This window comes from Gorilla gorilla, chromosome 6 (genome assembly GCF_029281585.2).
Source record: "Gorilla gorilla gorilla isolate KB3781 chromosome 6, NHGRI_mGorGor1-v2.1_pri, whole genome shotgun sequence".
Classification (NCBI taxonomy): domain Eukaryota; kingdom Metazoa; phylum Chordata; class Mammalia; order Primates; family Hominidae; genus Gorilla; species Gorilla gorilla.
The window spans coordinates 58,192,167-58,209,453 of record NC_073230.2 but is presented as its reverse complement, the minus strand read 5'-3'; the positions used below and the strand labels follow the sequence as shown (position 1 = coordinate 58,209,453).

General features: G+C 42.9%; 1 protein-coding gene across 21 annotated transcripts in view; it reads right to left on the bottom strand.

Annotated features, from left to right (window-relative positions):
* IKZF1 (IKAROS family zinc finger 1) overlaps positions 1-17,287 on the bottom strand; it is a 100,908-nt gene that overhangs the window by 25,768 nt on the left and 57,853 nt on the right. For 8 of the 21 annotated variants that reach the window (XM_055347016.2, XM_055347027.2, XM_055347029.2 and 5 more), the window contains exons 4-5: positions 11,274-11,333; positions 2,555-2,815 (exon numbers count right to left, since the gene is read on the bottom strand). The exons of 6 other annotated variants lie outside the window; for them this stretch is intronic. In XM_055347016.2, coding sequence (XP_055202991.1) covers positions 2,555-2,815; positions 11,274-11,333 — 321 coding nt within the window. Of the gene's footprint in view, positions 1-2,554; positions 2,816-9,508; positions 9,828-11,273; positions 11,334-17,287 lie in introns of those variants that run through there. 7 more of the 21 variants (XM_055347021.2, XM_019031656.3, XM_019031653.3 and 4 more) reach the window with 2 other exon arrangements.

Genomic DNA, 17,287 nt, shown 5'->3' with positions numbered 1-17,287 from the left:
TGGAAGGGACTGGGAAGCTGACTCAGCCATGGGCAGGAGGAGGAACAATGGCCACAGTGCAAGTCCTAGCCTGTCCACTGGGGATTCCCGTCGTACCTAAGCCCCAGGTGGAAAGCCCTCCGAATGGCCCTGTTCACTGTCACTGCTCAGCTGCACTGCCCTGCTGCCTGAGGCGGCTCTGTGCTCCACAAGCTGGGAGCTTGTTAGGAATGCTTGCTCTCCTGCCTCCCCCTAGGTCTGAAGCAGAGTTGTATGTTCACGAGATCTCAGGTGATTTACATGCTCTTTCAAGTTTGAGAAGCACTGCTTTAGAAATGTTTTAAGCATAGAGAATTCAGAAAGCATGCCTTTTCTAACATATTCCACTCAGATCCCAGGAAAATGAAAACCTTTTCTAGCATGTCTAGTTATTCAAACCAAGTTTGGCCAAACCAGGTATTTCTGTATCTACCTGGGACCCTTTATATTTACGCAAGTGGAAATGCATGATGAAAACAATTCATGAGTTCATTGCTTCAAGTGTGTGTATTTTTTTAACAAAGGGCAAGGCAGAAACTATAAAATTGACTTCTGAAAGTTATTTGTTCCGTAAGTGAAAAACTCAGCTTATTGGTGTGCAGGTGGCACCTAGCTGCTATTTGTTGGGAGAAGTGAGCAGCAAACAGCAGGTGCCACCTGGCATATCTGTACTTGGCAGGTTTATTCATTAAATGTAATTATTCTTTTTATCAAGGCAGGCAGTCATTATATTTTGGCAATTTAGTATGCCAGAATTTGATTCACTTATCAAATATTTATTTAAGAGAATTTTCACTGTACAGTCAGGCTTTAAATGAATTAACAGGCAAGTAGTTCATTTGTGAGGTCTATTCCTTATCAGGGATGTATTACCATGGGTCCCCGAGTATCCTGTTAAGTGTCTATCACAGGGTAGCCTATCTTCATGTTAATTTCCACCTCATTACAAAGGCGAGGCTGGGACTACTCTCATGCACGCTTGCTTCACTTAGGGCTGAGTGTGATCCGTCTATTTCAGTGGGTAATTTGAGGATAAAGGGGCCATTAGAAAAAGCAAAGTTTGCTTAATTTTAGAAGTTGAATTTTTATGGAAGATGGAGATCTATTGATATCAACTTATTTTTATAGTTTTTCAGATACACTACAAATGGAATAGATCATTTTGAAAACCGCCCGATTCAAATATAAAAAATTACAACCCCACAAATATCTGCATTTCCTGATAACACAGCTTTTTTGGCTCACAAAATTTTCTGAATTCCTGCTTAATTTTTGATAAACATATTTTTGTTCGCCCCCACGGAAGCAGCATACGAGGGTCTGATTTCAAGTCATCGTCATCATTTTCCCAAGGTATCTTATAGAATCTGCTAGGCCTTTAAAATAGGATTTTCAACTATTTTTTTCCTCTTGGGTTTTGCAGTGGGAGACGCTAGCTTTATGATGACCTAACAATGCCAGCTCAGAGGCAGTGATAGCTTAGGGTCTCTATGTTTCACGTTTCAGCTATCAGTGGCTGCTAGAGGTGGTGGATCTATTGTGTTTTACCCAACTTTAGAACAGCTTCCCACGCAAAGAAAAGTTTCTCTTCAATTCATAAGAAAACTCCTGCCTACAGTTAAATAAGTGTGTGCTATTCATATTTTACTTCTAAGACACTCCAGCACCATGACTGGTGGTTTTCTGACTGGACAGTTCTGTTGGACAACTCTGTGACACTTCCATCAACGTGACCGGCTATTAGAAACACTGGCAGAGCGCGGCCAGCTGGGGCTCGCCGTGTTCCCACGCCTCTGGTGAGGGAGCACCCTGTGAGCCTGAGCACAACTCGCTGACACTAGGGTGCCCGTGTTCCTTCCTTTCTGGACATAGAACATGACATTCTCTTATACTTCCAGTAAACCTTTCAGCAAGAAGGGGATTTGGGATGAAGTTCTTTAGGAATTTGAGCTGATAACCAGTGGCAATAGAAGCATCTGATTCAAAGTCTTTCCTGTTAGAGGGCAAGCCATTTGAAAGCTCATCTGAGGTCTTTCTGAAAACTCGATTTTGCTGCTATTCCATCATTTATTATTGTTTCTAAACATCAAACCCTGTTAGTTTGGATACAATTTAAACACACATTTTACTCATGGTTTCTCAGTGGAAACTTTGAGGAGTAAGTTTTGGTGTATCAGGATTTTTTGTTTTGTGGAGGGTGACCACTCAGCACACGTACGCTGAGGGCTCAGCTGAGACTACTTAGTATGTGTTACTATAATAGCAGGCCCTCGCCAAGCCTCTCATGTGAGGCTGTTCACTTTTCCCTTGTTTTATTTATAGGGTGGAATTGGTACGTGTTGAGAAGTCCTTTACAAGGCTGTACCAGAACAAGGACTCTATGACTCGGTACCACTTGGAACCAATCGCTTGCAACAACTGAGCTACCAGTCAATTAGAAACATGCTCAGAACACAAGGAAGACAGGATGCTTTCCTCCTTCAAACCCCATGCACCTTCTCCAGGCCACTAAAGGAAAAACTGAGCCAGGCCTTACCAGTGTGGCTTCTTTTGTGAACCATGAGCACATTGGGCCCGATGCAAATGATCCCACAGATATCACACTTTAGTTTTCCGTTAGGAAGTCGAATGCCTCCAACTCCTGACAAAGCCGAGCTGCCTTGGTCCCTGTGGGAGCCATTCATTTTCTCTCCCGAGGCATCAAGCATTCGTAAATCCTCCGCACATTCTTCCCCATTCATTTCACAGGCACGCCCATTCTCTTCATCACTCTGAGTCTCTACTTTAACATTACTGGCTGAAAGAAACAATACAGGAGGCCACTCAGTGTCATTGCAAAAAAAAACTCAACAAAACAACACAGCAGCAAAAAAGACAATCAAATAGGCGTGGAGAGCTACTAAACAGAAGTACTTAGCAAATACCAAGGGGAGAGCAGCCTGAGCTCGCCGTGCATTCAGCCTTGAGTGGGCTTCCGTGGCAGGCCTCGGGATGCACCTGGGGTTACAGGGAGATCTGCCAGCCCTCTCCATCCATAGGCCCAGTGGTGAGTATCCGAAAATGCACTAGAAAGGTATTTACATAGTTCCCACTTTAGAATTGGGCCCTCACTTTAAGCAGGTTCACGTCAGGAGTGGTCTGAGGCCTACTCCTACACCCTACCCATCAGATGGGCACCTTGCCCTAGAGGGTGGGTTCTGGGTCACACAATCCAGCTCTCTAGGATGTGTGAACTTGTTTGGCAAAATACCTAATAAGTGGTTATCAAGCCTGAAAAACGTCTCTTATTGTGATGCTACCTTTCCTTGTGGCATGTAAACATTAATAAACTTTGGGACAAAACTCAGTAAACATAAAAATGCTCAGAGTTCTGACCACAGTTCCCTTTCAGATTTCCGGAAGTTCTTTGTGTTTCTTTGGTACATGACCATTTGAATTCCTGTTTATCTTAAATAACATAAAAACAAACCCTGTGTTCTAAAGAAGAGGTATCCTTTCTTACACTTCTTCCACTTGCTGAAGGGTTAATTGGGATAGTTTATGAATGTAGGTATCTGGAAGAGCTTTTTTTTCCAAAGAGAAAGAAGCTTGTGTGTGTGTTGGGTGGTGGGTGGGGGGGTGGGAGGTGAACTTTTAGTGTCTTGAATACAATGACCACTATTGACTCTGCATTACTGTTACCTTTAAGTCACACATCACAAGGTAATTATGTCATTTGAATATTTTTCTTCCTAAAGAAAGTAGGAGTTATTTCATTTACACACCTCAGAAACACTGACTGATGATACATTGGTGAATCCAACACTGTAATGACTAAGAGAATTTGTAGTTACACTGAAAGCCACCATTTTAATAACCATTTTTACAGACTAATAAGAGTAGGTAGGTAAATTTTGCCAAGTAAAATGATCAATGAGATAGATGACAATCAAGACTAAATGTTTCTTTTCTGAGACAGGGTCTTGCTCTGTCTCCCGGGCTCAAGTGATCCTCCCACCTCAGCCTCCCTAGTAGTTGTGACTAAAGGTGTGCACCACCACATCCAGCCATTTTTTTTTGGTGTTTTTTGTAGAGATGGGTCTTGTCATGTTGACCAGGCTGCTCTCGAACTCCTGAGCTCAGTGATCCACCTGCCTTGGCCTCCCAAAGTGTTGAGATTACAGTTGTGAGCCACTGTGCTCAGCCTAGACCACATAATTTTTGATCAACATTTTCAATCAATGGTTCTCAAAATTTGGTTCCTGGAGAAGCAGCATAAGCATCACCTGAGAACTTACTAGAAGCACAGACTCTCAGGCTCACCCCAGAGTTGCAGGCTCAGGAACTCTCAGGTGGGCCCAGCAGTCTGTTTTAACATACCCTCCAGAAGATTCTAATGTACACTGAGGACTGAGAATAACTGTCTTAAATAACCAACTTAGTTAACAGCACTCCAAGCTTATTTTATTCAGCGAGTTCCTCTCGATTTAGAGATCTACAATCCAGACACTGAAATAAAAATACCTGGTCTGGAATCTTAGCTGCACTATTTAAAAGCACTGAGATCTTAGGCAAGTCATGTAACTTCTCTGTGCCTTAATTTCCTCATCCATGAAAATGGAAATTATTATAGCACCAGCCTAACACTGACAGACAAGAAGTTAGCTGAGGATAGTGGCTGGGGCATGGCACATGGAGGCTCACCCCCAGTGATCCCAGTACAGTCTTTCACCTAACCCCAATACCACATGCTGGGCACACAGCACATTAATTGCACTCTGCTATTTAACCTTCACAACGACTCCATAAGGGATGTGCTATCATTATCCTATTTTACAGTTGAAGAAGCCAAGGCACAGAGAGGTTGAACAACTTGCTAAGGTCGCATAGCTGGCAAGTGGCAGAGCTGGAAGGTAACTGCAGGCAGCCTGGCCCCAACATCCAAATTCCTAACCACTTACAGTCATCTCTTGATATCTGCAGTGCATCAGTTCTGAGACTCCTGAAGGTCTGTGGATGTGCAAGTCCCTAAAATGGCCCTATAGAACCTATGGATATGAAAAATCTGCCTTCTATACCCACAGGTTCTGTGTCTCTTGAATACTGTATTTTCAAGCCACAGTGGGTTAAATTTCCAGAGGCCGAACCCATGGATATGGAGGGTTGACTGTACTGCCAGTGTTTTCTTATTAGCTCTTTAGGGAAATGACTTACAGATGAATAATGAAATGAATTAACTGGGACACGGTGGACTTGGAGACCACAGAAGTGAGGATGCACCAGAGGATTAACAGAGCTGCCTGTCTCCTCCATCAGATCCTGGCATTATGCAGGATTGTCCTGAGAAATCCAGCAATGGGGATTCTTCAAATGCTCTCCCCTTCAGATCCTGAAGATCAGAGACCGAGAGCATCTGGGCAGCCTCCTGCTAATCTCTCCCCACTGCCAGGGACAAGATACTTGGAAAATAAAGGAGATAGGCAGGCAAGTGAGGCTGGTTGGCTGTCGAGGCAATGGTGCTTAATGACCATTGAGTTCTCTGGAATCGGTACTCTCAGGTAGAGGCTGTGCATCTTTCTGGGAGGAAGCTAATTCTCTAGGCCCTCCTTGTTCACCAGTGTCTACACTAGCCCGCTCTGGAAACACAATGAGGCTGCAAAGATCTGTGTACTCCTTAATCTAAGATTGTTTTTAATCATTTACCTTGTGGTTTTTAAAATGAGATTAGAACACAATGGAGCAAATTAAGACTGGTGTGGCAAGTTTTTCAAATACAGGCGCTAAAACGAGGGCTATAACGAAGGTGTAGGCCTAGTGCTTCCGAGGCTAGAAAAAGGACACCACGCAGAACAGGCATTGGGATAATCCTCTTGGCATGTTCCCCTACGCGGCTTGACTTCATAAATTCAGAGGCAACCAGCTAGAGAGAATTGACTCTTGCTTTCCCATGGGCACATATGGCCTATTAGAACTTGCCAGAAGCTATCACTTGTTCTTCTGGATCATTAAGAATGAGTATTTCTGGGATTCTTTGGCATGCTCTATGGCGTGTGCTGTTGATCAGTGTGTGGGCACTTGCAGGTGGGGAGCAGAACAGCAGGGAAGCATTGGACACGACCTTTGGGTTTCTGGCTTCAGGAACACTGGTTCTGCTACAGCAGGCTGCTTGCAGGAGGAGGCAAAGCTATGTGACAGGAAGGAAACAGAAGCATGGGGGAAAGCCCACAATGGATGCTGCCTTAGATATCACAGATGTTCTCAAAGCCAGAGGCCTGGAGATCAGCCACTCATTGGACAAATGGTGGCTGAAAGCAGTACTCTGTCCTTGTTAGCCTCAATGACACTGTCACTGACAGCTGTAACCGAACCAAAAGAGAACTAGGGACACAAACACTCTGGCTCAGGCCCACCCTGGGCTCTTTCACTGACTGAGACATAATGGACAAGAGCCCAATTTTATTATTCAACAAATGTGACAATAAATATGAAGAGTGGATGTTTTCAAACTCCTAGTGAAAAAGGCACAAGAGCCTATCACATACTGTCCTGAGGTCAATGTGGATACCAAATACAATTTTAGGGAGATAGGTACCTAGATCTCCACCTAGATGGCTAGATGTAGGGACATATATAGAAGATTAGTCACATAGGTCTGTAGGAACAGCAGTAGGGATGATCAGCTCAGGAATATATAGAGTTTGAAGAGGAAAATTAAGGACACTGCGATGCTCTAGGTTTCTGAAAAAGAGTATGCAGACAATATCCACAGATCACTATGGGCAAGGCCAAGGAACTGAAAATAATGGGAAAAGGACAGAGGAACCTGTATCAGCAAATGCTCAAAACGTTTTAAATGGAAGTTGGATGGCAGATGCTGAGCATTCCAGGGCTGAAAGCTTCTAGCACTATTCGGACAACTTCTAAGCCATGTTATGACGGGAAAGGTTGGTGAAGTCTAAGACAAGGACTGGATGACTGCCAGGTGCTGGCAGGATTTGGTGGGAACAGAGTGGGCAACACCGTCACCACGGGGCGCGTAAGATTCAAGCAGTGCGTGGATTTCCCGTAAATGGGGTTAAGCTCCCATTTTCTTTGCGGAAAAATGCAAAGTGGGTGCTGGTTACATAGATGAGATCAGGAGACTTCTGTCCACCCAAGGAGGCTGTCCGTGAAAACGGGGGTCTCTTATCCAGCTAGGAGGAGAATACAAGCAACTTGCTTACTGTTTTCATAGATGACAGAAATCAGGGCTTGAAACTATCTTCATAAGTTGCAACTACAGATTGTATCTCAAAATCTGAAATCTATTAGTCATAAATGTAAGGACCTGTGAAATTAAAATATAGATTTTAAAAACACAAGCCCAGGATGAGAGTGTCTTGGCTTCCCATGTAAGTGTGAAAAAGGTTTCTGGGGTTTTCCCTGAAGGTATGCTCAATCAGAGATGTGGACAGAAAAAAGAAAAACAGAAGAAGGGGTGACAGAGTCCTGTAGTCACTGAAATCTGGAATCTTCTGTACCAGCCAGGCTGTACGCATGCCTCCTTTCAAAAGGGCAGCATAGGCTGGTGCAGGTTTGGAAGAGTCAGTCACTGGGGACTGAAACTAATTCCTGTGAGCAAGGTTGGTGGCACAGGATGCACACTTCCTCAGCTTGGCCCCTGAGGGTAGAGAAGGTGCCGAGGAGAGGCAAGTGGGAGATGAGGGCAAGAAGTGGTTCTTCTGAGAGAGGGGTTTGCAGTGGTGGAAGGTGTCCACACACAGGGCAGAGAAGCAAGCCCTGGAGGCTGGTGGGAACCCTGATGGCAGGTTCCTGCCACCTGTAGTTGTGTGACAGCCTCCACCAATATGCCTCCCATTCAAGGAGTGAGGAGTTCAGGGCCTTTGTCCCACAGACCTTTTCCTTTACCTAGAAGAAAAGAACAAGTGGGTGTTGGCCTGTTGATGGCAGTGAACACATGCAGTTGTGACGGAGGCTCTGCGAGAATGTGAGTTTTGTTGGCCCTTCATTTTGAAATCCATCCTCCTGAAGAAGGCAATGACACCAGCTGATACTTCCACTAATGAAGGAGGAGGTTGGGAAGGAATGACTGGCACTTACTGAAGCTGAGCACCTCCTGGCAGCTCCATAATACCCCGGAACCCATCCCAAAGGATATGCAAGGCTCCTGCTGAATTCTGTTGAAAATGCCATATGAGAAATCCCTTCAGTTTCTTAACAACTGCCACTCCTTAAATGGTGCTGATCATACCTGCCCCAGAATCAATTCCATGAACCCGCCTGCCCCTGATTTGCAGGCATTGTGCTTGGTTCAACCCCATGGATGCTGTCTCTATGGAACATTTGCCAGGGACCGAGTTGCCTGGCCATGCCCTTCTGTGAGTTCCTAAATCGCTCACTCCTTCCTCTGTTACTCGGAGCTGGAACTGCTTAGCTGTGGTATTGCTTCAGTGAAATGGTACCTCTCCCTGAAGATAGGAAAGATACTTATAAATATTTTGTAACCCCCCACCCTATTACTTAGAAAAATGTCAAACTCAGTAAGGTGCTGAATTGAACTGATTAAATATAGAACATGAAATGGAGACTGGTCCTCTCTTTCTCCGGAACACTCTGGCTCATGCCCACCGTGGGCTCTTTCATTGACTGAGAGATAATGGACAAGAGCCCAATTTTATTATTCAATAAATGCAACAATAAATATGAAGAGTGGATGTTTTCAAACTCCTAGTCAAAAGCTGCTTTCCTTCCCAGATGCTATTTAAAGTTGGGAAAAATTAAAATCTCATTGACCTATCTTGGAGGGCTTCTATGTTATTGGCACCCAACAGTACTAAGAGAGACCCCACACCCCTGTATGGAAGGTGGACTTTGGTAGATAGACAAGTTTGGATTGAAGAATCTGGAGAATCCAACAAACTCAGATGCCAAGAGGAGCCAAGAGGCCTGAATCTGTGCCAGGCACTGTATGTGCTCATGGATAATTAAACATTTTTTAATGCATAGGTGTAATGTACACTGTCAGTCCCCACCTGACCAATGAATTAAGCTTCCTCTTCATTTCCCTTTCCTTTTTAGAATATGTTTTCATATTTACTGAAAAAGTAAATGTTTGGTACTCAGAACGCATTTTTCCATTGAAAAGATAGTCCAAAGTAGTCACTCTAGTGTGAGTTTAGGCCATGTAAGCTTGAAATGCTCAATATTTCACTTGAAAAATGGTACAGAAATATTCTTGCAACACTGGTGACTAGCAAGTAAAAATCAAATGAAATGGAAATATTTAAGATATATCTTGAATCACGGTAATTAAATGAAAATTTGAGGTGAAGAGGAGATATATATAGATATTTTTGTGTTGCCTCTAAAAGAGATTTATAAAACTTTTAAGCATTTCAAAGTTCATGGAACCATTTATTATAACTTAACATCATTTAAAATGTAGAAGGTTGTTTTCGTCCCACTAGGGTATATTATTAGAAAATACTTTTTTCATTATTTGCAATTTAAGGCCTATAAATGGAATGAAGTCAAGGAGAGAAAAGAAAGGCAGAAGAGTAAACAGATAAAGAGAATAAAAAAAAGAGCAATAGGCATTTTCTTTCCTCCAGCAACTACGGACACAAACTGGAATAAGGACAGTAGAGGGGGTGAAAGGGGTTGTTTTTAATTTTCAAGAAGAAAAGAGGTGTTGAGGGCAAAGAGGGCAATTCTTCATCATGACCACAAGGTGGTGATATTGGCCCAGAACAGTTTGGTTGCTGTTTTGCGGGGGAAGGCATCAAGACTAAGTAGCCGCTTGTGTGAGAAGGATAGTCACAATTCCAACACTGGGGAGAGGGGGAGAGAAAGAGAGACACCAACACCTTATGGACACATTTGCATAAATATAGACAGAAAGCATATCCAAGTGTATATCATCTCTTTTATAAAAACTGTAACTATCATAACATTAACATGCAGCGATTCTTACAGACTGAAGGCTTCACTGAAGGGTCTGCTTCAACATATGCTGTGGCTGACACCTTCCTCAGACTTCACAGAAACATGTTTTAGGATGCATTAGCTTACTCTCAAGTGCATTTGACTTCTCAAAATACTTCAACAATATGATTCTTCAAATCAATATCATTTCTCTGTCCAATACCATAATGTTTTATATGTTCATGTAAGCTCACGTGTAAACAAATACACACATATAAGCATTTACATATACATACATATACATCTCAAAAAGTAGGTATCAAGCTATTGCTTTAAAGTGGAATCAAAGGAATATCAGTAAAAGAAAGATTTCTGTAACTTCTATAGGCTGGAAAAGTAGCCAATCTAGTTTGTGAGCAAAAAGATGTACCTTGATACTGTTAAATTCCTTAGACACCAGATAGTTTTTGATAACCAGGATGTCAGACACCTGTCTTTAACTGTTATTGGCACTGTTCAAATTAGAGCCTATAATTATAATTGTCACAGTGTTAACAAATGCGACCTGTTTTCTGATGTTGCTTTATAGTATTAGATAATTTACTAATACAGGTCCTAAGGGGATTATCAACTTGTATGACTTTAAATATTCAGCTCTCTATACATTTTTAAAAGCACTCTCTGTTCTTTAAAGTACTCATTTGAGGATGTTACCCAAATATATTTATCATTTATCAGCTCAATATCTAAAAAAGAAAAATGAAATTCACATCTGTTTTTGGTTTAACAGCTCAGATCAGAGAAGGTCCTGCGGGCACCAAGCATGAACAGCACGTTGGCTCCAGCAGCGACGCACCACAGAATAACGGCCTGGAGGCCTGCAATTTTCTCTTCTCAGTTCTGAAATTAATACTCCAGAACCACAGATGAAGAGCATATCTCCTTCTCCTGTACCACAAAATTGTAAAAATTATCTTGAAACCATGCTCAGTTCTTTGTTGGTGACAGAAAATATGGCCATTTTATCCTCACACTCAATAAAAAGGATCACAGGAGTAATCTCAAAGCTGTCCAGCAGCATCCGGGAAGTAACAATCCCATCAGTGCTACTGTGACTCCAACCCTTACTGTTACTCCACTGCCATGCTCCCAGGACACCGCACAACTGCCTAGACCTTCGTTTTGCACTTTATGGTATAAATACCCAAAAATGATATGGTAGGTGTCTAACGAATAGAACAGTGAATATTTAATGTATCTCGGGCGTTGATGAAGGAACATGCACGTACGATATTTACATGATAGGAGATGAAGGCATGCTTTTGTTTTCCAGAAGCAAGGCATATACTTACGAGAGAAAGATTTGGGAATTATTGCATGGAAATCCCTAAAGTCATCAGCCCCATATGTAACTGCAATAAAGAAGGCAAAAAGAAAGCTGGGTTGTGATACCAGGAGAGAGTATAGTCAGAGTTTAACAGAAAGCATTACTTTTTTTAAAAAAAGAACGTTTTATTACTCAAAACCACTGTTCAGCTACTCATCTGCTATTGCTGGCCCTTCTATAGGCAACAGAAAAGTAATTACTCATGAACAGGACCACAATCCCCTCAGGTGTCAACTCACAGCATTATATCCCATAAAGCGGTTTGGAGCAATTACTGATGGGTTCAACATCTTAGAGGGTGCAGCCCCAAACATTCTAGAACTGTGAGAAACCATTCAGCAGCTCCAGTCCAAACACTCAGGCTCCTCGCAGAGCGTCTCCTGGGACAGCACGTATCTCCACAAAAGTGCGTGTTTCTTAATGAGCTGATGGCATCGCAAATGTTCTTCATTCAGCTTTTTCTTAGAAAGTGTTCATAGAAAATTAGAAAATGCAGCACATTGGGTGGGGGAAAAATTCCTGTTTTCCCCAACCAACAAAAGAGCTACCCCTTTCGGTGATTAGTTCTTATCAGCTGCTTTCATAAATGCTGTCACTGCCTCAAATCTTCAAGTTTCTATTCTCTTTCATAGGACAGTTTCCCAGCATGTTCCTTTCTCTTAAGATTTGGTAGATTCTGCACATGTGCACACATGTGTATACACACACACACACACACACACACACGCACAATCTTTCCCCCAAGAGTCACAGCTCAGTGACTGTTAAAGTGACGTACACAGTGTAGCTGTTAAATTAAACTTGTTGGATGAGTTCCTAGGTTAGCAGAGTAAAGACTCTGAGGTGACCTGCAGGGAAGCAGACCCACTGAACTTTGCTTAAACCAGTGTTTTCCAGATTTATCTGACCACAGAACTTCCTTCTTTTCCCACGAAATTATTGGGAAATAAATTATTGGGATAATGGGCAAACATAGTTTGAGAGACACTTTGAAAGCTGTTTCTTGAACAGCTTTCAAAGTGACTGGCTGAATTATTTCCTAGCAAATCCTTACTCTCCATCTGCTTATTTTATTCCCTGGTAGTCCAGATCTAATGGATAAAGTCAATATTATGAATCCCATCAAACAGACAGAGGTAGCATAAACTGATTGCCTCCATATGGATGTGCTTGTTGGCCTGCAAACAGCCAGTTTTACAATAACCTTTGCTGTTCTTGTTGTCTTCATTGAGCTCCAACCCTTTATATAATCTGTTTGCCCTTAGTTATTCTGCTTTATGAAGCTGCTAGCATCTCGATAATGGGAGGAAAAGCAAAGATGTTTTAAAGGGTATATATTACCTTTTGCAAATAGGAACATTATAATGGGTGATAGAGTACAAAACTCTGACTAAACAACAAAGCACTGAGATACTACTTATACTGCTGATCATGCTGATATGGTGCTTGAAGATGACTTGCCTTGAGAATTAACTTCCTAATATATCCCTGCAGTCTACCGCCAGAGCTCAGCCACCTGCTGTACATATCATGATGACTACAGCACTGGGGAGGGAGGTCTTCATGTTTACCAGTACCCTGAAGATTAAGGAGCTAAGAGATTAGATCTGAATGCAATGCGTCTGGAATTTGTCTCACCAGTAGAAAATGTAGCCTTGTGCAGTCTTGGGCATCAAAGTGTAAGCCTTGAAATACTGAATTCTGTCAAGACACTTCCCACTTCACACATTGCCACTGAATATGAAGAATACTGTAATATATTATTAGACATTAATTTTTTTTAATTTAACTTTTAAGTTCAGGAGTACACATGCAGGTTTGTTATATAGGTAAACTCATGTCATGGGGGTTTGTTATACAGATTGTTTTGTCATCTGGTATTAAATCTACTACCTGTTATTTTTTCTGATCCTCTTCCTTCTCCCACCCTCCACCCTCTGATAGGCCCCTCTATGTGCCCATGTATTCTCCTCATTCAGCTCACACTTAAAAGTGAGAACATCTGCACTTGGTTTTCTGTTCCTGGGTTAGTTTGCTAAGGATAATGGCCTCCAGCTCCATCCACGTTCCTGCAAAGGGCATGATCTCATTCTTTTTCTTATGGCTGCATAGTATTCCATGGGGGTATATGTACCACATTTTCTTTATCCAGTCTATCATTGATGGGCATGTAGGTTGATTCCATGTTTTTGCTATCGTGAATAGTGCTGCAACAAACATATGCGTGCATGTGTCTTACGGTAGAATGATTCATATTCCTTTGGGTATATATGCAGTAATGGGATTGCTGGGTCAAATGGTATATAGGTCTTTGAGGAATTGCCACACTGTCTTCCACATGGTTGAACTAATTTACAATCCCCTCAACAGTGTATAAGCGTTCCTTTTTCTCTACAACCTCACCAGCAACTGTCATTCTTTGACTTTTTATTAATAACCATTCTGACTGGTGTGAGATGGTATCTCATTGTGGTTTTGATTTGCATTTCTCTAATGATCAATGATGATGAACTTTATTTCATATGATTGTGGGCCACATGTATGTCTTCTTTTGGAAAGTTAGACGTTGAATGTCAATCACCTTTCAAAAGAATCAGTCCTTTGCCTAGTGTAATTCAAATTTACTTGTTGATTTTTGTCCCAAATATGTGGTCCACAAAATTGTTTAAAAAACAAAATATAGCTGTACCTATTAGTTTGTTTCATGTCTCCAGGGTAATGCTGAATTGATAAGCGCTCACCCTTGTTCCTGTACCATCCGTGTTCAGGCACATAAACTTCTGGGCTCAGTAAAAGAAGTGTGTACTATTCTAGCTGGACAGGTAATTATGTACAACAGCAAATGTGGAAACTCACTCTGTTCCATGCTAAAGTTCAGTATCTTTTGGGAGCCAATCACTGGGAGCTCTGTGGATGCCAGGTGGGTAGTAGAGGTTTTGTGGAAGCTGTTTTTATGATGCTTGAGAGGCACTGGAAGATATGTAAGGTACTGCAGCTGCACATACAGGGACACACATAAGTGTGTTTGTGTGTTAATGCAAATATACACACACTCACCTGCACATGAGGCATAGGGAGTAATGGTGTCCCCCCAATGAACAAATTCCCAACCAGTGAATCAATGATTGGTCAAGTGCGACTGCTACACCTCTTAGCCCCGCCCCCTCAGGGACCTCACTGGTCCAGCAGCTAAGCCTGGCACCCTTCACCACACATCCAGGGTAGGGACTGAACAAAGTCACAGAGCAGGTGAGTATGCACAGCAGTCACTGAGAGCTCCTCGCACTCTAGGAGCCAGCTGGCCCCAGGTCTGTGCAGTCTGACAATATTCCCACATTGCTTCTGGCAAGCTGCAAAATGAGCCATACAACCTGCTTTTTCTCACTCTCTTGGAGAGGTTTGTAGGTGCTGACTTGCTTTTGCCCCTGAAGATAGTCCTGCCTCTAAGTTGACCCTCTTGCTTGTCATAAGAAGCAGTCACTGTGGGATTAGCGAAGCTATTATTCAGTGATTACCTCTCAACCTTGTTCTCTGTCCTTTAGTAAATTCAGGCCACTGTTTAATAAAAGGGTGCAGATAAAACAGGTGTTAAACTTTTTTTCTCAGTTTTCTACATTTTACAAAATATATTCTTATCAAGAGCAAATTTAACTTATTTGGTAAGAATTTCTATTCCCCAAACTCTCAGGCACATTTTCATATAAAATGCTGCGAACACCTTGGATTCTGAATCCTATTTGAATTGACAAATTGATGAACATTATGGGAAAAATGAAATACCCACAAACCACACTTTTCAGTTTGCATTTAGCTGTGCATAAAATTATAAACTTCTTGTGCCATTGTCACTCTGGGGAGAGGCTAAACCTACTTGAGATTTTCAAAACTAGAAGGAGGAGATCTGATCTACTTTCGAATGTGAGAACACTGACAATTTTCTGGGAAAATCTGTCTAAAGGTAAACACATTCAGATTTGTATTTAGGAGAAGTTTATAAAATTTATAAAATTTAGAAAAAATGCTGTCATTCTTTAAATCACATGAACCTGTTAGTCACAGTGAGATCATTAGTCTATTATGACCTTGTTTGAGTATGGTTTGTGGTACCTTGGCAATGCCTCCAAATCTAGCATTTCATGGCAGGGCTTCCTGACCTGGTGACTGAGCTAGTGAGAGTCACAGGACAGGACAGCAAGGTGGAGGTGGATGGGAGGACCAAATACTCCAGACAGAACACCACAGGCCACACTTCTGGAAAGCACGAGTTAGATCCTGAAGTGCAACCAAGTCAAGATTCTATGAAAACCTTTCAGACCTTCTGTGGATGGATCCATTTGTTTTTAGACCACCCTCTAGTGAGGAGGCCCAGAGTCTTCTCATGGGAAGAGAACACTGGCTGCCATCTATGGACTGCACATGCACACTCAAGGAAGGTATTGTTGCTCCAGTCTTAGAAAAGAGGCAACTAAAATACAATCAAGTTCAGTGGGACCCAGGGACACAGAGCTGGGGAGTGCTGGCTGGTGTAAGTCTCACATCTAAGCTCCCCAGGGCACTGGGTAACTCCTCAGTGCCTCGTTTCATCGCCTGTCCTGCAGTCAGTCCTGATGATGTCAACTCTGCTGCCACTTGTCTCCTTCCCACTCTACCAGCTCGTTCTTTTCAGAAGTCAAGGGTCACACCATGCAGGCCATGTTGTCTTACACTGCTCCGGATCCTGGATGGCCCCAGCATAGTACCTTCCACCCAACAGGCACACAAAAGTTTGCAGAAGAAGGCAAGTGGAAATATGCCCAGGGCCCTGGTCTGGGGGCTCCACCCGGGCTTGATCCTCGTCATTCTGCCCATTCTTCCCTCCATGCCTGGAACACGCACACCCAAACCCAAATCCCATCTTTTCCCCCAGACCCAGCTCTCCTATGTAGCCCACACATGTTGATGGTGCTTCATCTGGATTCCATACATTCCAACCCACAGGGGGCTCACCTCTACCCTTGCCTCTCATGGCCGAATTATGTCTGAGGTCTTTGGAGAGGTCTCCATTCTTATTGTTTTCCAACCACGTCACATCCCAGCATGGCCATGAAGCCCCTGCCTTTGCCCAGCCAAGGCAGCCCAGCCTGCACCACATCCTGCCTGTGTTTCCTGTTCGCCGTCTGGCATGTGAGTTTGTTTGCTTTCATCATGGGGACCTTGCTTTCAGGCACCCCTCTCAATCAACCTGCTCATTGCCCTAAGATTATCATCCTCAACCTGCTCTTATCCAGTCACAACTGCTTCCAAGCTTTCCATGGGTCTGCACTGTTACGATGAGAAAAAAATCCTCCAGTCCTGCGTCAAAATCTCCCTACAACTGGTGAGCAATGAATAAACTTCTCAGCAGGTAATATTATTCAGATAAGCAATAGTAAGGGTGAACCTTATGGAAAAATGCTTTAAAACAAAAAAGAGAGCCCTGTAGCTCATGTTTTAGTAGAAAGCCACACGCAGATAAAGATAACATCTACTTTCTTGTCAACAAAGACCTCAGGACCCATAGGATTAGCTACAACCAACCAACATTCACCATGTTTCCCAGATGGGAAAAACAATGGGGCTAGTGCTTTGCAAGTCCATTGAAGGTGAACAAGAAGGCAGGAAAACGCCTTCAGTGCCTGCAAACCGTGAGTCTGTACAGTCTCCCCTTCAGCTCCAAATGCCCCTGGCAGACACTTACTCTATCTGGCAGTGGGGTTGAGTGGACCTTCTGAAGCGCCTCACTTACCCTCATGGTGTTTCAGGGATGAGTGTCAGGTCGAGGGACAGTTTTGGTTGCTTCAAATGGGACATGTCAGTGATGGCCAAAGTCACTATGCTTTACTTCAAATCCCAGCTGTTGGAGCTACCTTCCAGAGCAGATGATTTGGAGAACTTGACAGAAGATTAGGAAAAACCAATGTCTGGCCCTTTCTCTCTTCATATAGCACAACTAGGCTCCAG